Source organism: Miniopterus schreibersii (assembly GCF_964146895.1).
Source record: "Miniopterus schreibersii genome assembly, chromosome: 12".
Lineage (NCBI taxonomy): Eukaryota > Metazoa > Chordata > Mammalia > Chiroptera > Miniopteridae > Miniopterus > Miniopterus schreibersii.
The window spans coordinates 66,582,212-66,604,682 of record NC_138112.1 but is presented as its reverse complement, the minus strand read 5'-3'; the positions used below and the strand labels follow the sequence as shown (position 1 = coordinate 66,604,682).

General features: G+C 44.6%; 1 protein-coding gene across 1 annotated transcript; it reads right to left on the bottom strand.

The window, feature by feature from the left end:
• Nucleotides 1-99: 99 nt before the first annotated feature.
• LOC308564474 (membrane-spanning 4-domains subfamily A member 8-like) lies at nucleotides 100-18,718 on the bottom strand. Its single transcript, XM_081152756.1, has 8 exons — nucleotides 18,586-18,718; nucleotides 17,856-17,919; nucleotides 7,785-8,009; nucleotides 6,883-7,005; nucleotides 4,657-4,716; nucleotides 3,519-3,647; nucleotides 719-832; nucleotides 100-564 (listed from the first exon to the last, which is right to left on the bottom strand). The coding sequence occupies exons 3-8, from the start codon at nucleotides 8,001-8,003 to the stop codon at nucleotides 460-462; spliced, it is 750 nt and encodes a 249-aa protein (XP_081008882.1). The 5' UTR covers nucleotides 8,004-8,009; nucleotides 17,856-17,919; nucleotides 18,586-18,718; the 3' UTR covers nucleotides 100-459.
• Nucleotides 18,719-22,471: the final 3,753 nt, after the last annotated feature.

The following is a 22,471-nucleotide window of genomic DNA, read 5'->3' as shown; positions in this document are numbered from 1 at the left end:
GGACACCTAGGAGCAAATGGTTTACATACTCCAGGGCTTTGGGGGTTCACCCATGGTCACCCTCCTCCTGCCATGAGCAGAGGATTGAACACGCCAAATGCTCAGTGCATATTTATTCAGTGAGTGAACGAGCGGGAGATTGGAGCTTGGGCTGTCTACACATTTGTTCCTCTAGCTCATAGGCTCAAGCAGGTAAATCCATGAATTCGTGCACACGATGTCCCGCATACGGATGCCTGAGGGGGGACCTCTTTGCAGAAATCCACGTTAAAGTCCTGGCTCCTTTTTACTAGAGGAACAGCACAATTTACCGGGCTGAGGTGAATGGAGACAAGAGTACACAGAGTTGGAGAGACATTTTCCTTCGTTTGTCAGCGAACGAAGAAGCTGAGTTTCAGAAGCCCAGGAAGGAGGGTTCTTCTTTTGGTCCCAGTGAAAGATGCTTCTAGAACCTTTGGCTTATTGGGACTCCGGGGCCTCACTGGAATATGGCGGCGGCAAGTTCACTGGTTCTGGATTGGCCACTGGGTTTGTCACGTAGATGTTTGGGATGACCAGGGGCCTCTGGAAAAGACAGGCCCAGGAGGTGCACTCGTGAGAACCGGGCAGACATTCCAGAGCCCCCCGCTGCTGGGCAGGAAGGGGAAGCCTGAAGCCCCCTCCAGTTCCCACCCTCTTTGGGGCATCTTTCCACCCACTGAGGAGCCTATAAACTCACGCTGTTGCTTGAATAGCGGACCGACTGGCAGCCGAAGCTGGCAGCCGTGGAGGCGATGCCGAACTCCAGGAGGCTAAAGACCAGCAGCACGGCAGAGGTAGCTAGTCCGGGGGCCTGGAACAGAAGGCACGGGGGGGGGGGGGGGGGTCACGAGTGCAGCTCCGGGGGCGCGAGTCGGCTCACAGTGCGGCTCTGCGACGGCCCGTGGCCGTGGCTTTGAGGAAGGCGCAGCCTTGTGCAGAAAATATCTCCCCAGGTTTTTGTGAGGGTCAAGTGTGCTTGTAAAATATTATTTTAACACTTACTACCTGTGTTCTCTAGGGAAAGAATAGCCATTGTTTAGGGAAACACCTTGATAAGTGGTTTCAGGCACAGGGGACAAGGCCTAAGGAGAAAGCCGGGCCTGAGCAACATGCCGGGAAGGTGGGGCCTGCAGGAAAAGGCTCCCGTGGGAAATCAAGACATTGCAAAACAGGGACGCCTAACCCCAGGGCGTCAGCAGGTAGCTCCACTGTCCCTCTGAGCCTTTAGGGAAAGCTGGCCACTGAAACCGCCTTCCTGGCATGTGGCAGTGGCATTTTGTGGAGAGAAACAACTGGGGCTGTCTTTAGCTTGGGAGAAGAGTTAGTTAAAGATCCCCAAATGGAACTAATCCAGCAGGAGGAGATTTCACAGGAGCATCAGGGGGCACTAAGCCCTTCCTCTGCTCTTCTCCAAGGTGCTCAGGAGAATGGGGTCACCCACTGTATCTGGGGAGAGAGTTTGGGCAGAATCCACTTTAATCGTAAAGGGACAAGGTATCAATGACCCTGATGACCACTCGGATTCCAATTACAGCAGAGAATAATAAGAAAGTGGAAGTGCATGGCACGTGGGAGGTACCAAACAAATGTCTGTCAATCATGATTTCAAAAACGGCGTTGGTGACAGCTAGGCGCCCAGGGAAGCCTCCCTTATGGAGAGACCCCTCCTTTCCACTGTCCTTCTCTTCCCCCTCGATTTAGCAAGCGTCTATCCAACATCCGCTTGGTAGGAAAGGCTGAGAAAGCATCCCAACAGGCACGATCTAGTGAGGGCGGCAGATACAGATGTTGATAATTGCAACTCAAATGGGATGTGGTAAGAGCTATAAAAGAGCCAAAAATAGTGCCTTGGGGCACTGAGGAGAGAGTTTCATTCTCAGTAGAAGATTCAGTGACATGGGGTGGGACAGGTCCCGGCAAAGGGACGGGCAGGATGTGTCTTCGTCAAGGAATCACGGAAGCTTTTACAAATGATGCTCGTCCTGTCAAATGTGGTTTTAACGGAGGAAGACGGAGGACTCAGCCTGAGAAACTGGGGGAATTATAAGTCCCAGCAAAGGGGACAGAGAAGGGAGCACCAGCGTGGGAGCTGGAACACCAGCTGCAGGGCCTGGAAGCCACCAGAAGTCCACCAAGGAGGAGGAATGACAGAGGGCCTTGAGCAGGGGAGGCTTTCCGACAAGTGAGGCTGAAAGTATGGTTCGAGTGGGGCAAGAGAGATTATGGGAGGGGAGAACTGGAGGCAATGAGCAGGCAATTCTTTTAAGGACTTTTCTGCAGAGAGAGCCAGAGAAATGGGGTGGTAGCTGCAGTAACTGAGAGAAGGTTTGTTTTTGAAGATGGAAGAAACACAAGTGTGTTTAGATGCTGATGGAAAAGCTCTAGCAAAGGGGGGAAAGTGATGTGGAAGAGAGGTGGGGGCAAGGGGGGGGAGGAGCACAGGGCGTGACAACCTTGAGGGGCAGAGAGGGCAGGGCTGCTGTGCGGAGGGCGACACTGAGCTTACACGGGACTCGTCCATGACTGCACTTCCTGATCTGTACCATGTGTCCCCGAGCACTTGAGAGGTGGTGTAAATGCAGAATACACACTGGATCTTAAAGATGTGGCACCGAAAATGCAAAATGTTGAATTAACAATTTCTTACACGGACTACATATTGAAGTGACATAGTGCATCTATTAGGTTAAATAAATATATTATTAAAATTAATTTTACCTGTCACTTTTTTCTTTTTTTAAAAAAATATATCTTTATTGATTTCAGGGAGAGGAAAGGAGAGGGAGAGAGAGAGAGAGAGAAACATCAATGATGAGAGAGTTATTGATCGAGCCCGCAACCCGGGCATGTGCCCTGACCGGGAATCGAACCCGGATCGCCTGGATCCTAGGTCGACGCTCAACTGCTGAGCCACACCCGGCTGGGCATCACCTGTCACTTTTTTCAGTTTGTAATGTGGTGACTAGAAAACGTAAACTCACACAGGTGGCTTACATTAGGTTCCTATTGGATGGCCCTGGTCCATAGCAGGAGACGGCTCATTCGTTTATGCTTTTTCTATGGCTGCTTTCATACGGGGTTGAGTACTTGCTGCAGAGACCAGATGGCCTGCAAAGCCTAAAATATTCCCTCTCCCACCCTTTCTGCACATCTTGGCTGAGCCCTTGTCCACAGTAACGGGCAGGAAGGCCCATTACAAGTACAGGTTGGTGGGTACCTGTGCATTATATGGATGATTGCGTTTAAGTCTCCCAACAATGTCAAAGGTAGGCAGTGTTTTGTAAAGACAGAAACTAAGACTAAGAAAAGTAACACGGGTAGAGTAACACAGCAAAACAGCTACAGGTCAGGGACTTGAAACTCTGTTCTGACTGTGACAGCACCTCTGTTTTCTTTGGGGCTTGGTGAAGAAGCTTGGTGGTCAGGCCCTTTCCAATGATTTCCTAAACACAGCTAAGTTGGAGCCCAGAGGAGCATTGGTCAAGAGGGATACTCACCACACCCCAGTATGGATAGTAGTCGGAGTGGGTATATAGAGAGTTGACACTCATATCTGTGATGAAGAGCATGATTCCAACCATTGAACAGATTATACTGATGATATTCAAGCCCAAGCTTCCATTCAGCTGAGGAAGACACAAGGGTCAGTGTGGGAGAGGGAAACAGTTGTAGCTGAGATGAGTGGAGCCTCAACACGTGTTTCTTAATGTGAATTTTGAGAACCCAAGTTCTGCAGCAAGTAAAGAGGTGCTCTGTGCAAAATAAGGTTGGGAGTAAATTAACTTTGAAAACACCTGGGTTGCACAAAGTTAAACAGGTCTTTTGTACAGGACTTCTCAGAGCCTTTAACAAGGATTATGGCTCTTCCACAGAGGGGACTACTAAATAGAGATTTTCCCCCAAAGTTTACCTAACCATTTTCAGAAAGTATCTCGTGGGACAAGTATCCCCAAGAATAATTTTTGGCAAACACCTGACTCATTTATCCTACAGGAGATGGGCAGGGGACTGAGTCTGATCTCCATGGTTCCGGGGCCGAGTGCAGAAAAGCATGCCCAGGAGTGAGCCCCCTTGGAGATTTTCAGATAGATCTCAGCTGGCGCAGGACTTGGCCATCCTAAGGCTCCCTGCCCCAGATAACCTGCTGTGAAAGAAACAGGCACTTTCTGGGCCATTGGTAGAGGGACACTAAGCCTCGCGGGCCCATGTTGACTCGCAGAGCTTGGTTAGCGGGGTTCCCCGGGAAGCCGCTGCCCGAGCCCCCTGCCCCTGCAGAATGCCTGGCGCCGGCCTAGGGCCTGCTCTGCGGAGGGCAGGCCTGTGCCCCTGGCAGCTTTGTGCCCCCTCCTGTGAGATCCTCTTGGCAAAGTGATCCTCTGTCTCTCCACACCCGATGCCTCTCTGAACGCGGCTGTACTGCCCTAGCTTTCCCGAATCTTCTGCACCCTCTCCCACCGTGACTCTGGCCAGGCTCGTGGGCCGTGTGAGTGAGTGTGAGCGAGCACGCGTGTCAGCGCCCCGCGTCTGGTTACACGCAGGTGCAAGGCTGAGGAGGGGTCGTGCGGGCTGCTTCCCCCCCTTTGTGTGTCTCCCACAGGCCCGCAGCGGGGGGAGCCTGTCTCAGGTGCCACTTACCAGGCAAGAAGAATTTGGCTGCTTTTCGGATGCCACTGTGAGGGATCCTGAAATGATGAACTGGCACAGAAGAGAGAGGGGGGGATTAGAGAGAGGTCAGAGGTCAGGGCCCCACTTTCAGGCTTCTGCGATTCTGGTCACACCTGAATTCTCTCTCACTAGCTAGGTTCCTCTAATTGGAACTCCTGCTCGCCTCCGGGAAAAGAATGAATGAATATTGAATAAGCTCATGAATGCACCACTTGGCAGGGCAATGATTGGGATAATTAATATTTTAGGATCCAGCAGACCTCGTTTTAAAGCCGAGCTTGAAACTCATGTGATCTTGGGTAGGTTATGAATTTCTCTAAGTGTATATTTCCTCTTCCAAAAACTGGAAAAAGGAGGGTGGTGTCCTGAGGGCTGATGGGACCCGAGCAGCCTGGTGAATGGACATGGCCAGCAAGGCACCTGAGATGTCTTAAGAGACTCTAACGCACCATGGCAGCTCTTTTCTGCCTGTGGTGTTAGTCTTCCCCTTGCCCCAAACTCCACCGAAGGCTGTTACACAGACACAGGTGTCTGTGGTTGGCTGAGACCCAAGTCTGGGCCTGTGCAGAACTGAGAGGAGACCTCAGCCTCAGAGGGCGAGACAAATGGGATGGGAGAGAGCAGGTGCTCAGACAAAGATGCTCCCAGACGGCAAGCCCTGGCATTTCGCAGATGCCGTGTGTGAGGGTGGGGGTTAACTCTGGGCTATTTGATTTAAATCTCATGGGAGAATGTGACTTGGCTGATGTGCAGGTTACTCTGGAGTTTGGTATTTGTGAGGTCAGTTGCCTTGAGTTGCAGATGGGTGTGTGAGCCGAGACACAGGCTGTGTTACAGAGGGGAGAAAACGGATATGAGGGGTGGAGGGGAGGTGAAGGAGGGATTGCGTGTGCGTGTGTGTGTGTGTGTGTGCATGTGTGTGTATGTGGAGAAGGGAGGACACTCAGGAGGATGCAAAAGAATCATAAAGGCAATGCATTGGAGAGGAGAAAGGAACTGTGGTTCGTAACCTTGTAAGGGGTTCCAGATCACCCTGAGAATGGGATAAAAACTATGGCCTTTTCCAGAAGAAACAAAATGACAACATTGAATGTACCAAATATTTTGCCACAAGGGGGACTTGAGCCCATCTACAGACTCCAGGTGGAGTCCCCACTGCTTAAGGACTGTTCTGGGGCTGGGCAGCCACTCTTAACCACGGTGGAAAGGGTTTTCTGCTGGAGCCCTGGCTGTGGGCCTGGGGTGAACAACACCTGAGCGCTGGGCTGATGAACTAGGAAAAGGCTTCCTGACTCCAAGGGGGCTAATTAGTAAAGGTGCCCACTCTGGGGTGATTGCGCCCTACAGGGCTGTCACTTGGTATTATGAGCTGAATTTTGACTCCTCATAATCCATCTTTTGAAGGCCTAACACCCAGGACCTCAGAATGTGTCTGTGTAGGTGTCTCCAGACTCACAATGGTTGGACTTAGGACTCTTTGACTTTACAATGGTGTGACAGCTATGTGCATTCAGTAGAACCTGCTCTTTGGATTTTGAATTTTGATTTTTTTCCTGGGTGAGCGATATGCAGTAATATATCCTGGTGATACCGGACAACAGCAGCCAGCCTCAGCTCTCCGTCAGCCAGGTGATTACGAGGGTAAACAACCCATTCTCTACAGTGTAGCATTTAATGCACTTTTTCTTTTGGATGTTTTCAGTTTATGATGGGCTATGGAGATGTAGCCCCACCATAAGTTAAGGACCATCTTTATTTGAAAATAGGGCCTTTAAAGAAGTGATTAAGGTTAAATGAGGTTATATGGGTTGGCCCTAATCCAATATGACTGGTGTTGTTATAAAAGGAGGTGTTAGGACACAAACACACGCAGAGGGAAGACCATGTGAAGACACAGGGAGAAAGATGACCACCTACAAGCCACGGAGAGAGGCCTCAGAAGAAACAACCCTGCCGACACCTTGACCTTAGACCTCCAACATCCAAAACTAGGAGCTCATAAATGTGTTGTTTAGCCACTCAGTTTGTGCTCTTTGTTCTGGCTGCCCAAGCAGACTAATGTTCTTGGTGAACAAGGCCTGAGGTCGGTTCACAGCCCATGTGCTCTTTTGGCTGAAAAACTCGTGCAACGAACTGCACAACGTGACAGGGTGGGCCTGTTTGTGTTGCACTTGCAGGGAGACTCACATTACTTACCCAGACGCCTGCCCAGAAGGGATAGCCTCCGTACAATGAGACAGCTGTGTAGACCCCCAGCAGGATGGTCCCCATGATGCTGCCGAGGCCGATGTGTATGAGGCCGATCAGGATCTGGATGGCCTGTCAGGGGAGACACAGGCTGAGGCCTTTGCTTCTGAGACCCTCCCCCACCGCTGTGCAGGTAAACACCGTGCTCGCCGCCTCCCACAACCACATCAAAATTTTGTAATTTTGTAAACTACAGAACAACCATCATTCAGAACCACCCGAAATTGAGCTGAATGGAAGCCCTACAACCACTAAATTAAAGAAAAGGCCACATCAAGACTGGTAGGAGGGCAGAGGCTGGGAACAGACTGGTCCCACGCTCACAGGTGGCAGATGAAAGTCAGGAGGGAACCTCAGCTGCGGAGGCCCCCTGAGGAGCCAGGGGTCCTAGTCCCGCACCAGGCCCCCCAGCCCTAGGTTCCAGTCCCAGGAAGACGAATCCCCTTGACTTCAGGCTGTAAAACCTGCAGAGATTGAGGCCAAGGGGGGCTGAGGCTGGTGGAGTCCCAGGCAGTTTCTCTTAAAGGGCCAGTGCACGGACTTACTTGGACTCGTTCCCTCTGAACTACAGGGGTCAACATAGATTCTAGCAACAGGACCAACATTCCAATTTACGGCTCTTTGTTGTTTTTCTTTCTCTTTCCTAACATGCCTAAGATAGAAAATACAAGGTCTTATACCGAGGCGCTGCTGCTGCTGCACAGTTGAGCTTCTTAATAGGCCTGAGTTTGGCAAGGCTGGGTCAGCTCCAGCCCCACTGGCTGGATTTGGAGTTTCTGTATTTCCAATCCTGCTCCCTCCCCTGACTCCAGCCATGCAGCCCTATGCATGCGGTGTGAAATCTCACTTACCCCTAAAACTTTACCCTCTTTCAAGGATCTCTGGTCAGGTTGTGTACACACAGGTGGCTCCAAACGATGTGGGTTCCCAGGAATTAGGTGGACTTGGGGCTGGCTGAGTGGATACAGGGGCACCTGAGACATGCTTCCCGGGGTCACAGGATACCCGTTGTGGGATGTCACCACAAACACAGAATTGGGCATGCGGCATGCTGAGGTCATCGAATTCATGCTGACCTAAAAAATAAATGCAATAGGGTTGTCTCTCACATGTGCACTAATGTTTACATTGAAAAGGATTTCTGCTTTCATTAACTCATTTGAGCATCTTAACCCATTATGAGTTTATTAATTCTGTTTTAGAGATATTAGGTAGTAGTTAAAGGGCACTTTCGCAGTCAGTGCTTTACAAATACATTTCCTGAGAGGATTTCAATATGGCAGTGGAGTAGGTGGAAGCTACAGACACCTCCTTCCAGAACCAAACTGGAATTACAACTTAATTAAAGAGCATTAATCTAAATAACTCACTGAAGACTTGCTGAAGAGTAGTCTTATAAACCAAGGATTTACAGAAGAAGCCACATCGAGACTTATAGGGAGGGTGGAGACAAAAGAGGGCTGGCTCTGCTCTCCTGAGCCGCAGCTGTGGTTCTGAGGGATATCTCAGATGTGGGGGAGGCCTAAACCCCAAGCTGGCTTCCCCAGCCCAGAACACCAGAGATGGGAAGAGATACCCACATGACATCTGGCTGTCTGCCAGGGAGAAACGGAGTGTGCTGGAGACACAGGCACCCTTTTAAAGGGCCAATGCACAAAATTTTGTTCACAACCACTTACCCTGGGCTCTGGTGGAGGGAGCACAAGGTGGACTAGAGTTGCCTGAGGAGATTCTGGAGTTTTTGGCTTTGGGAAGGAAGCTGGGGAGACAGGCACCAGGATCCCTGTGCTGAGTCATTCTTCCATACCACAAATTCCATCTTTCCTAGGTGGAGCACCCTCTTTGTGGCACTGGCCTAGGGGAAATAATTTTCTCTACCCTCTGGACTCCCTCTCACCCCAACCTGTGGAGTTTAGAAACTTCTGATGAGTCAGCTGCTTTGGCCAGGGTGTAGAGTTCTGGACAGACTCAGCAGGTGCCAATGACTGAGGGGTCTGATTTGGGGTGGGGGCCAGTTACCCCACTCTCCTGTGATTTTGACTGGCACTTCTCCCCATGGGAGATCTGATAGAATCACCCTCTCAGCATCCCACAGACCCAACCTCAGGACTCTGGAGGCCTCACTAGCCCAACTCTTAGTGGTTTCACCCTGCCAAGGTCAGCACAAAATCCAGGACAGACTGAGTTGTGTGGGACAGGGACTACACCCATCACCTTTCCTGAAGCCTGACCAACACCTCCTCCTTACAGGAGATCCACTAAAACCAATCCTCCCAACTCCACCAAAGTCTCTTACAGTGACTGAGCCTAATAGGCAGCCAACAGGCTGAGGGCAGGCGGAGGTGAATCTCGAAGTGTCTTGGGACTTTTGCTGACCTGCACATGGCCCGGTGCTGGGAAAAGTCGACTTTGGTGCACAGCTTGCTCCTTCCCATGTGCACCCAAGAACAGCAGATGAAGCCACAAACTGTGGATTACCTGTAGCTCCAAATAAATTGCTGAAGGCCAGGCACAGACAGCGTCTGGCATTGGCCAGCATCAGAGTCCCTCCCAAGATGCCCAGGCTAACACACACAGTGGCCTACTTCTGATAATATCAGACCAGGATTCAATAAGCTTCAAAAACAGAATAGTCAACGGGTGATCTCAGCAGGCACCAAACCCTGCTGATTAGCACCTGCATAGAAGCTTGCATGCCATGGTTGGGGTTGAGCTTCACAGTCAAGCCAGTCTAAGGGTCAATCCCACATATGAATGGGCCAATAGCAATCAAGACTTAAGTACAATAGGAAGGCCCAAATAACCCACCACAAGGGACATTCCTAAAGCACCCAGGTTGGGTGGTCAAGAAGACTATGCTACTAGGTCCCACAGGACAGCTACTACATAAGGCGACCCCATGAAGACTGGAACTCATGGCAGATCTATCTAATACATAGAAACAAACATAAAAAGGCAGCCAAAATGGGAAGAAAAAGACACAGACCCCAAAGTAAAGAACAGGATAACTCTCCAGAAAAAGAGCTAAATGAAATGGAGACAATCAATTTATCAGATATAGAGTTCAAGGTAATGGTTACATGGATGCTCAAAAAACTTAGAACAGCAACAGCATTAACAAGAACATATAAAACATAAAAAAGTACCAGTCAAAAATGAAAAATGCAGTATCTGACATCAAAATATCCTGGAAGGAATAAACAGTGGACTGGCATGTGATATTCAAAGTGATGAAAAGTGAGGACCTATAACCAAGACTCCTTTACCCAGCAAGGCTATCATTTAAAACAGAAGGAGAAATAAAGAGCTTCCTAGAGAAGAAAAAGCTAAAGGAGTTTGTTACCACCAAACCAGTATTACAAGAAATGTTAAAAGGCCTGCTTTAAGTAGAAAAAACAAACAAAGAAACAAAAACCCCAGAGAAACATAGTTAAAAGAATAAGATGGCAATAAATATGAGACCTATCAATAATTACTTTAAATGTAAATGGCTTCAATTCTCCATTCAAAAGGCACAGGGTAGCTGAATGGATAAGAAAGCAAGACTCATATGTATATAGGGTGTCCCCAAAAAAGTATATACACACTTTGAATAATTATAAAGGCAGTGTTTATTAAAACACATTTCATTTTCAAAATTGAGCTACCAGCTGTTAAAGTATGAATACATTTTGTTGGGACACTCTGTATATGTTGTCTACAAGAGACACACCTCAGAATAAAAGATACACACAGACTAAAAGTAAAGGGATGGCAAAAGATATTTCATGCAAATAGAAATGAAAAAAAAAGTTGGGGTAGCAATACTTATATCTGACAAAATAGACTTTAAAACAAACGCCATAGTAAGAGACAAGGAAGGACAATATATAATGATAAAGGAACAATCCAACAAGAGGATATAACCCTTGTAAACATTTATGCACCCGACACAGAAGCACAGAAATATGTAAAGCAAATCTGGACGGACATAAAAGGAGAGACTGACGGTAATACAGTCAGGGGATTTTAACGCCTCATTGACATTGCTGCATAGATCTTCCAGACAGAATATCAGCAAGGAAATTGTAGACTTAAATGACACACTAGACCAGATGGATCTAACTGATATCTTCAGAGTGTTTCAATCCTAAAGCAACAAAATATACATTCTTTTCAAGTGCACATGGAACATTTTCTAGAATAGACCACATGTCAGGACATAAAACAAGTCTCAATAAATTTAAGAAGATAGCAATCATATCAAGCATCTTCTCTGACCAAAATGGTATGAAACTAGAAAGCAATCACAAGAAAAGGAAGAATACACAAAGATATGTATAAATGTGTGTTACTAAACAGTGTGTTACTAAATAATGAGTGGGTTAACAATGAGATCAAGAAGGAAATCAAAAGAACCTTGAAGGAAATGAAAATGAGAACACAACAACCCAAAATCTATGGGACACAATGAAAGCTGTCCTTGGAATGAAATCGATAGCATTAAAGGACTATCTCAAGAAACAAGAAAAATCTCAAATAAACAATCTAACTTTACACTTTAGGAACTGGATAAAGAACTACACACAAAGCCCAAAGTGAGTAGCAAGAAAGAAATAATAAGGATCAGAACAGAAATAAACAAAATAGAGTCTTAAAAAACATACACACAATACAGATGATCAATGAAACCAAGAGCTGGTTCTGTGAAAATATAAGCAAGATTGACACATCTTTAACCAGACCCATTAAGAGAAAAAGAGAAGACCCAAATAAATAAAATCAGATATGAAAGAGGAGAAGTAACAACTGACACCAAAGAAATACAAAGGATTGTAAGGAAATATTACAAAACTACATGGCAACAAATTGGACAATCTGGAAGAAATGGATAAGTTCCTAGATACACATAATCATCCAAAACTGAATCAGGAAGAATCAGAGAATCTGAATACAGATTACAACTAGTGAAGTTGAAACAGTAATAAAAAAAATCCCAACGAACAAAAGTCCTGGAGCAGATGGTTTTACAGGTGAATTTTACCAAACATTCAAAGAAAAACTAACACCTAACCTTCTGAAACTATGCCAAAAAATTCAAGAGGAGAGAAGACTCCCAAACTTATTTTACAAGGCCAGCATTATCCTAATTCCAAAACTAGATAAAGACACTACAAAAAAAGAAAATTATAGGTTAACATCCCTGGTGAACATAGATACTAAAATCCTCAAAAAAATATTAGCAAACCGGATCCAGCAATACATTAAAAAGATCATACACCATGCTCAAGTGGGATTATTCCAGGGATACAAGCTTAGTACAGTATCCACAAATCAATAACCGTGATACACCACATAAATTAAATGAAGTATAAAAACCACATAACAGCCTTGGCTGGTGTGGCTCAGTGGTTAGAGTGTCAGCCTGCCAATTGAAGGGTCGAAGGCTCAATTCCGGGGTCAAGGGCACATATCTTGGTTGCAGGTTTACTCCACAGCCTTCATCTGGGCTGGTGCGGGAGGCAACAATCGATGAGTCTCTCTCATATTGATGTTTCTCTCTCTCACTTTCTCTCTCTTTCTCTCTCTCCCCACCTCCCTCCCACTATCTCTAAAAAATCAATGGAAAAAATATCCTCAGGTGAGGATTAACGAAAACACACATATTAAAAAAAACCCATAATCATATCAATAGACGCAGAAAAAGCATTTGGTAAAATCCAGTACCCATTTATGAAAAAAACTCAGCAAAGTGGGAATAGAGGGAACATACCTCAACATAATAAAGGCCATATATGACAAACCCACAGCAAACACCATATTCATTGGGCAAAATCTAAAAACGTTTCTCCTAAGATCAAGAACAAGACAAGGATGTCCACTTTCACTACTCTTATTAAACAGTACTGGAAGTCCCAACCACAGCAATCAGACAGGAAGAGATATAAAGGAAGTGAAATTGGAAAGGAGGAAGTAAAACTCATTATTTGCAGATGATATGATACTGTATATAGCAAACCCTAAAGATTCCACCAAAAAACTACTAGAATTGATAAATGAATTCAGTAAAGTAGCAGGATACAAAATAAATATACAGAAATCAGTTGTATTTTTGTACACTAATAATGAACTATCAGAAAGGGAAGCTAAGAAAATAATCCCATTTACAATTGCTTCAAAGAAGATAAGATACCTAGAAATAAATTTAACCAAGGATGTAAAAGACCTGTGGTCAAAAATTTATAAGACACTAAAGGAAGAAATTGAAGAAGATCCAAATAAGTCGAAGCATAAACCATGTTCATGGATAGGAAGAACTAACATCATTAAAATGTCCATACAACCAAAAGCAATCTATAGAGTCAACGCAATGCCTGTCAAGATATCAATGACATATTCACAAACTGAGAACAAATATTTAAAAAATTTATATAGAACCACAAAAGACCCGGAATAGTCACAGCAATCTTGAGAAAGAAGAACAAAGTTGGAGGAATCATGCTACCTGATATCAAACTATACTACAAGGACATAGTAATCAAAACAGCATGGTACTGAATTAAAACAGACATATAGGTCAACGGAAAGAATAGAGAGCCCAGAAATAAACCCAAGTCTTATAGTCAATTAATATGTGACAAAGGAGGCAAGAACATACAATGGGGTAAAGACAGTTAATTCAATAAATGGTGTTGGGAAAACTGAACAAATATGTGCAAAAGAATGAAACTAGATAAACTCCTTACACCGTACACAAGAATAAACTCAAAATGCATATAAGATTTAAATATTAAATTCAAAACCATAAAAATCCTAGAAGAAAACACAGGTGGTAAAATCTTAGACATTTCTCATAGCAATATTTGTTCTGATATATTTCCTCAGGCAAGGGAAACAAAAGAAAAAATAAACAAATGGTACTACATAAAACTAAAAGTTTTTGCACAGCAAAGGAAACCATAACAAAATGAAAAGACAACTCACTGAATGGGAGAACATATTTGTCAATACATCTGATAAGGGCTTAATATCCAAAATTTATAAGGAACTTATAAAATTCAACACTAAAAAATGAACAATTCAATTAAAAAATGGGCAAAGGACCTGCATAGACACTTCTCCAAAGAGGGCATACACATGGTCATAGACATAGGAAAAGATGCTCAATGTCACCAATAATCAAATGCAAATTAAAGCCACAATGAAATACCACCTCAAACCTGTCAGAATGGCTTTCCTTAATAAATCAACAAACAACAAGTGTGGGCAATGATGTGTAGAAAAGGGAACCTTTGTGCCCTATTGGTGGGAATGCAGATTGGTGCAGCCACTTTGGAAAGCAATATAGAGTTACCTCAAAAAATTAATTGCCTTATGACCCAGCAATTCCACTTATGGGAATAGATCCAAAGAAACTCAAAACATTCATTCAAAAGAACCAGCCAGGCATGGTTCAGTGGTTGAGCTTTGACCTAGGATCCAGGAGATCGCGGTTTCCCAGTCAGGGCTCATGCCCAGGTTGCGGGCTCGCAGCCGATCAATGATGACTCTCTCATCATTGATGTTTCAACTCTCCCTCTCCCTTCCTCTGAAATCAATAAAGACATATTTTTAAAAAAAAACAACAAAAAACCCCCACAAAAAAAATAAATGAGCCCTCTATTCACTGCAGCTTTATTTACAATAGCCAAGATCTGCAAACAGCCCAAGTGCCTATCAGTAGATGAGTGGATAAAAAAGCTGTGGGACATTTACACAGTGGAATACTATGCAGCTGTGAAAAAGAAGGAAATCTTATCTTTTGCAACAGCATGGATGGACCCAGAAAGCATTATGCTAAGTGAAATAAACCAGTCAGAGAAAGACAAGTACCATATGATTTCACTCATGTGTGCAATCTGATGGACAAAGTAAGTCAACAAAGTGGAGACAGACTCATGGATACAGAGAACAGACTGACAGCTGTCAGGGGGGAAGGGCTTGTGGGCTGAATGAGATTGGTGAAGGGATTAATCACAGGGAAAAAAAAGACTTGTGGACACAGACTCAGTATGGTGACTGCCAGAGGGAAGTGGGGGTGGGAGGAGGCAGAAGAGGGTAAAGGGGGGATAGATGGTGATGGAAAGAGAGTTGACTTGGGGTGGTAAACACACAATACAATATAAAGATGATGTATTGTAAAAATGTAAGCCTGAAATCTATATAATTTTATTAACCAATGTCACCACAATTGATTCAATAAATATTTAATGAGTACATAAATAAATAAACAAATAAATAAAACAGAAACAAAACAGGACAAAACTAAGGCCCAAAGCCGATAAGCACTATGGAGTGCAAGGCCTGTGTTGTTTCATTTTTGTATCCCATCTCTCAGGGTCCTCTGCACAGAGGTACTTCAGCATTGCAGAGATGGAGCGTCTCCTGGAGAGCAGCGAGTCCATTCTCTCAATTACTGAAAAAGGAAACTGAGCCTGGGAGCGTGGACAAGAATTCCACCAGGTCCCAGGCGTGTAATATTCATTTAATGGAGACCCTTATTCTCCAAGGATGCATGTTGCCAAGGCCGAGTATATTCAATGGGAGTCCCATGCTGCTCAATTTTCTAGGTGACTTGTGAATTCTGGTCTGGTTTTAGAATTACTTATTTTTTTTTTTAGAGACACAAAGTAAGTTAAATTTACTTCGCTTATCCCACTGTATATTTCATTTCGATTCGGAACTCATTTCGATTCGGAACTCTTAAATTTCATTCAGGAAATTTAGAGAAAAATTTAAACTGAATTGTAGTAACAGACCTGGAAGCAACTTTTAAATAAACCTTAGGTAAAGGCAATGACTCACAGATTCCCATATAGGGAGCACAACAGAAATAGATTTGAAGACAGGATGGGACAGCACATCCTCAGGAACACTCAAGAAGCGGGCTCCTCTGGTGAAAGGGCCCGTGGGCAGGGCGCTCAGCTGAGGAACATTCTCAAATGCCTTCCCACGCACACTTGAGTTCCACCCGAGACAGTGCGTTCTTCGAGGCGTTTCATCAGGTGGGATTTATAATCTATTTTCCTGTTTTTCAGACACCACTTGCACTCTCCTGAGCACCATGAACCCACATACGTGTATTTACTGAAACACTCTGTCCCCATGGTTGTCTCCTCTGTAAGGTTCTAAGGTCCTAAGCAACAGGGACAATATTTATTAGTTATAATTATAAGAGCTACCCCTGAGTATCTGGTAAGTAACTTGGTATCATGTCACTTTAACTAGTTTGTTTATAAGCTGCTCTCACAGATCTGCATACACATAGTGTCTAATTTTTATAATAACCCTGCGGGGAAGATAACATACTACTGTTCTTGTTTTATAGAGAAGGTAACTAAAGATAAGGAAGTTTCATTATTTCCAAATTAGGGTCCTATGAAGTAGAGATAATGAAGAATCTCTCTGGCTGCAAAGTAGTCATGATTTTTCTTAAAGGACAGCCCTTTGTGTCGCAAACGATAAATTCAGCGCTTCAAACAGAATTCCTTGATTGGCTCATGTCTGTGTAGGTCCGAAGCCTGGCGTGGCAGGGCTGGGGCCCTGATCAGGGCACGACAGGGCCGAAAGCAAAGTGTTAACCAGACTGAATTCTTTTTCTTTCTCTCTTTTTGGAGCAGGCCCCCGAAAGCTGGTACAGTAAACCCCGCCATGGGCTCTCCCCCACCCCCAGCGTTACCATGAGTCTCATGTGGCAGACAAGCCTTCTCGGCCTCCCCGGGGGTGCCCCCGGGAACCATCAGATTAAATGTACTCACTCTGCTCTGCCGCAGGCTGACTCTGCCTCTTCTTCCCCAGGGCTTGTTGGAGGCAACTTGTTTCCACCCAAAGGAAAAACACACTGGGTTCAGTTGGTTTATATGTTTAGAAAGATCCAAAGTCCTTCTCTTAGGGTGCAGCTGCCTGGAGCTCCCCTCCCCGCCCACATTCACTTCCTGCAATTGACGAGGAGCCCATTAGACGCGCTTCAATGGGGTGAGCCTTGAATGGTACCTGCCTGGAGAGGATAGCCCTGGGGGACACGGAAATGAATTGGTCAGTGTCTGTTTTTTGGGGAACCCAAAATAAGCGGCCCACTGCCTTGGTTTTAGAAAAGACTGCCAAGAATAAGAGAATTTGTGAGTAAAGACCGAAATAGATATGGAGGCTGCACATCTAGTTTAAGCGTCCCCCTTCCATCAAGTGATGCAGAAGTGATGTCCCTTCTGTGGCGTCCCTGCAAGTTCTGCACACTTCCAGGAGCGGGAACTTGGTGCCCGACGTTCTCGTTAGAGAAAGGCAGCCCTGTGAGTGGATTACCTCCCCTGTTCACCTAGAGAGCCCAGGCTCCCCGTAAGACTCAGACTCCTGCTGACCCCTCCGCCCTGGGCAGGCCACGGTCTATGCATCCTTTCCTGCATCCTTGAGACCCGGGAAGCAAACAAAGGCAGTGCTAAGTGCTTAATCGAAGGAAGCTTAGTGAAGGATTTATTTACAGAAATGTGGGCAGGATCATGGGGTCCAACAGGGCTGTTGACACCCTTGGGAACCAATAATAGAGGGAGGCCGTTCCCCTAAGACTTCAGGGACAGGGCCATGAGCCACGTGGCTACAGCAGCCGAGAGCCGTAGCCAAGGATGTGAGCTGCCTAATAGGAGCTGGGGTCTCAGACAGGGGAACTGAGCCTCGGCCCCGCTGTGATCAGCAAAGGGAGGGCGAACTCTGACTAGTTTCTCCTCCTGACTCCAGGTGCACTGGCTGAACCACCAGAAGGATCAGAAGGCAGGTGTGTAGGTGAGGCCGGCCCCTTGGGCTGCAGAGTGCAGGGGGCAGGGCAGGGCCGTGCTGGCTCCCGTTTGCCCGCCTCTCCTGATCTCCCCTCTACCCTTCTTCATTCTGTTGCACCCCTGGGCACTAATACTTACGTGGGTTTCATCAACAGGAACCCTTGCCCTGTGGCTTCAAACTGGTTTCCAGCAACAGGACACCCTATTAGAGGATTGGAGGAGAGAAAGGGCCTATTATTTACTTTCTTTGTTTCCCTCCCTATAGTGTTGTCAAGGGCTGGAAGATCCCTTGACCAAAGGTCACCACTCATGTTAGTGATCCCCTCCCTGTGACTCTTCTCTTCCGAGGTGCAGGGAACTGGTCTTTTCACCTGCCTGTTCAGGCTTAGAGGATTATGATCAGCTTCTGCTCTTAACGACTTTGGGATATTATTCTATCACTTGGGATTTCTCTACACCCTGCCCGCATTTTGAAGGAAGCCCCTGCATTCAATGTCCCTCCACTTACCTTATTTGAATGCTCCATCGCAGTCTTACCAGTTACCTGACTGCTCTAACAACAGAAAAATGGATCTGGATAGGCAAGTGTGGACTTGTTTCCCTCCTTGGTCTCCCCCACCCTGCCCCAAATGGAGACAAACATGACGTCTACGGCTATTTTTTATTTAAAGGAAGACCTTGGAGGCCTACGCGTGCAAATTAGCACAGGGCTCCCAGTAAATACCTATCGGCTTCTCCTCCCTTGGAGAAGAGCTGGCTCATAGAAAGCTCAGGGTAATGGTGTGCATATGAATTTTTTTTTTCCTGTTATATACATTTTTCTACTTTCTCTGTGGACAAAAAAGAGTGCATGTAATCTCCAACTCACCTTATAATTAATTTTTTTCCTCATTGTCAGAGCAAGCCATTTTCTCTCCTGTGAAAGTCCTTGTGAATTGAGAGCTGGGCCTGGGGAATCCACGAGGGTGCGAGGATGTCAGTAGGGACTGCAGTCTTTTTGATTTAAAGCATTACATCTGCCGGACCTGCGCATTTTCCAAGAAAAGAGCATTAAAGGGAACCAAGGTGTACAGAGGTAAATCTGTTGAAGTTCTAGAATTCTCAAATTTGAATGCCTAGTTTCTTCTGGCCCCCAAATAAATGCAAATGTTTCTAAATCTAACTTGTATTTCTAAGGTGGACTTATGAAGGATGGAGAAGGAAACATTTTCTTCCGAAGGTTTCCTTTGAATTGGATATTTAGAAACTGGATTGATAGTCCGTCCTTGGAGGGTATAAAAGCATAAAGCCTCTCAGAACCATGCAGCTCCATTTTGATGGGTTTCAAGAAACGATTTAGCCCTTGTATGCAAATATAAGGTCAAGCCTTTCCAAACTCCTAAGAAGATAAACCTACTTATCCTGATCTGAGCCAGAACTTAATGAATGATTTCATGGCCTTATCCTATATCAAAGTTTCCAGCAATGTAGCTGCCATGTGCTTGGCTTTACTGGAGACTTCAAGTCCCAAGAGTGATTCACCATGTAAAACAACAGGAGAAAAGGCAATGGCCCTTGGGTTTAAGTCACCGATACAGCACAATCCTGTTAGTCTCCATTTCTACCTATTTCAGGGAAACAGGGAACAGAAGAGAGCTATGACACTTTTGATGTCAAATCAATTACAAAACTGGAATGAACATGTGAAATACAGGGAGCTCATTTAATTTTATTTGACTTTAAAAAACAATAACAAAGGTTGTTTTAAAAATACATATTTTTGCCGTCTGCGATGCTTAATCTTATGTGTCAATTCGAGTGGGCCACAGGGTGCCCGGAAGCTGGTTAAACATAGCTGCTGAGTCTTTCCCTGAGGATGTTTCCAGGAGCGATAACCATTTGAACTGGGGAAGTGAGTAAAGCAGATGGCCCTCCCCAGTGTGGACGAACCTCCTCCACTCCACTGAGGACTTGAGTAAAACAAAAAGGCAGAGGAGGGCTGAATTTGCTCTCTGCCCGACTGTGGAGTTGGAACACTGTCCTTCTGCCCTCCACAGTCCTGGCTCTCAAGCCTTCGGACCGGGACTGGCATCTACACCATCGACTCCGTGGCTCTCAGGTGTTCAAATTATACCAGCAGCTCTCCTGTTGAGTGAGTCTCCGGCGCACAGAGAGTGGATCACAGGAGGCAGGTGAGCCAACACCTTGTTTCTTCGAAGAACTCTATCACACATTTTAATATTTTGTAACACAATGATAAAAAAATCTCTATGGCGAATATTACATATTGAAGTTATATAGTTGGGTTTTCCCTGTTGTTTTTCAGTCTCACTCTGATGGTATCTCCAGGGATCCACCATACAACTTCAGCAAAGCCTCTTTTATAACCATTTCTTCTTCCAGCACATTCTGATACGCCATTGCTTTCTGAAGGTGATGGTACTCAGGATTACGTTAAGATCATCATGTGAACACACGTGTCTCAACCTATGGTGGGATCTCTCATGGTGCATGCATTTTCTGGGATATTTTCCACTTCCCCATCCTACATCATAGCAAAGGGATTGATAATGTATTTGCCTTGCTGAATTATGAACATACTTTCTCTACTTCAACCACCTGTCTACACAGATTAATATTTTGTTCTTCTTTCTTCTACATTAGACTAACGAGTCTACTCCTTTATAACTTTATTCTGTTATTTTTTACTTACGATTTTATTTTATTTTAAAATTACTAGATTTATTTATTAAATATATCTTTATTGATTTCAGAGAGAGGAAAGGAGAGGGAGAGAGAGATAGAAACATCAATGATGAGAGAGTCATTGATGGAACCCACAACCCGGGCATGTGCCCTGACTGGGAATCAAACCCCGATCGCCTGGATCCTAGGTCGAAGCTCAACCGCTGAGCCATGCCCGGCTGGGCTTTACTTACAATTTTAGAGAGAGGGAGGGAAGTGAGGAGGGAGAGAGAAAAAGAGGAAGAGAGACAGAGGGGGACATCGATTGGTTGCCTCCCATATGTGCCCCGACCCAGGACTGAACCCACAACCCAGGAATGTGCCCTGACCAGAAATGGAACATGCAGTCTTTCAGTATATGACACAATACTCCAACCAACTGAGCCACCCAATCAAGGCAAGGCAGTTCCATTTTTTATTTTTTGAGGTGATTCCATTCTGTTTTCCACAGTGGCTGCACTTATCTGCATTCCTACCAACAGTGCCCGAGGGTTCCCTTCTCTCCACATCCCGCAAACACTTGTTTATTGATTTATTGATGATAGCCATTCTGACAGGTTTGAGGTGATATCTCATTGTGGTTTTAATTAACATTTCTCTGATGATGAGTGACACTGAGCATCTTTTTCTATGTCTATTGGCCACGTGTATGTCCTCTTTGGCGAAGTGTCTATTCAAGTCCTTTGCCCATTTTTTTTTTTATTGGATTATTTGTTTTTTTGGCGTTGAGTTTGATAAGTTCTTTATAAATTTTGGATATTAACTCCTTATCAGATGTACTGGCCAATATGTTCTCCCATTCAGTGGGTTGTCTTTTCATTTTGTTGATAGTTTTCTTTGCTGTGCAAAACCTTTTTAGTTTCATGTAGTCCCATTTGTTAATTTTTTCTTATGTTTTCCTTGCCTGAGAAGATATATCAGAAAAATATTGCTATGAGAAATGGCTGAGATTTTACAGCCTGTGTTTTCTTCTAGGATCTTTATAGTTTTGAGTCTAACATTTAAGACTTTAATTTATGTTTAGTTTATTCTTGTGTATGGTGTAGTTTCATTTTTTTGCTAGTATCTGTATAATATATTCAACATCATTTTTGAATAAACGATCTTTACCCCATTGTCTGTTTTTGCTTCCTTTGTTAAATATTAATTGACTATAAAGACGTGGGTTTATTTCTGTTCAGTTCCATTGATCTATATGTCTGTTTTTAAAACAGTACCATGCTGTTTTGATTATTATGTCCTAGCACTATAGTTTGATATCAGGTTGCATGATTCCTCCAACTTTGTTCTTTCTCAAGATTGCCATTGCTATTTGGGGTCTTTTGTGGTCCCTATATATATTTGGAATACTTGTTCTCATTCTGTGAAATATGCCCTTGGTATCTTTATAGGAATTGCATTGAATCTATAGATTGCTTTGGGTAGTATGGACATTTTAATGATGTTAAGTCTTCCAATCCATGAACATGCTATATGCTTCTGCTTATTTGTATTTTCTTCAATTTCTTTCTTCAGTATCTTATAATTTTCTAAGTACAGGTCTTTCACATCCTTGGTTAAATTTATTCCAAGGTTTTTATTCTTTTTGAAGGAATTATGAATGGAAATGTTTTCTTAATTTCCCTTTCTGTCAGTTCATTGTTGGTATATAAAATTACAACTGATTTCTGTATATTTATTTTGTATCCTGTTACTTTACTGAATTCATTAATCAGTTCTTGTAGTTTTTTGTGTATTCTTTAGGGCTCTCTAAATACAGTATCATGTCATCTGAAAGTAAGAGCAGTTTTATTTCTTATCCAATTTGAATGCCTTTTATTTCTTCTTCTTGTCTTATTGCTGTGGCTAGGACTTCCAGTACCATGTTGAATAAGTGTGGCACCACTGGATGCCTTGGAACCTCAGCCATTCCTGACTAGCTTAAGGGCAGCCAAAGGCTCTCTGGTCAGAGAAGATGCAGGTACAGGAGACAGAACTCTGAACAGCAAGCCCTTGAGAGAAAATTTCTTAGGTAAAGTCAGAGCCTATAA

Excerpts from the sequence above, each read along its gene's own strand:
- LOC308564474 (XM_081152756.1), bottom strand. The coding sequence starts at position 8,003 with ATGAATTCGATGACCTCAGCATGCCGCATGCCCAATTCTGTGTTTGTG. Across the intron at positions 4,717-6,882 it reads CCTTCTGGGCAGGCGTCTGG|TTCATCATTTCAGGATCCCT; the intron begins GTAAGTAATGTG and ends CTTCTGTGCCAG. Across the intron at positions 833-3,518 it reads ACTATCCATACTGGGGTGTG|GCCCCCGGACTAGCTACCTC; the intron begins GTGAGTATCCCT and ends CTTCTGTTCCAG.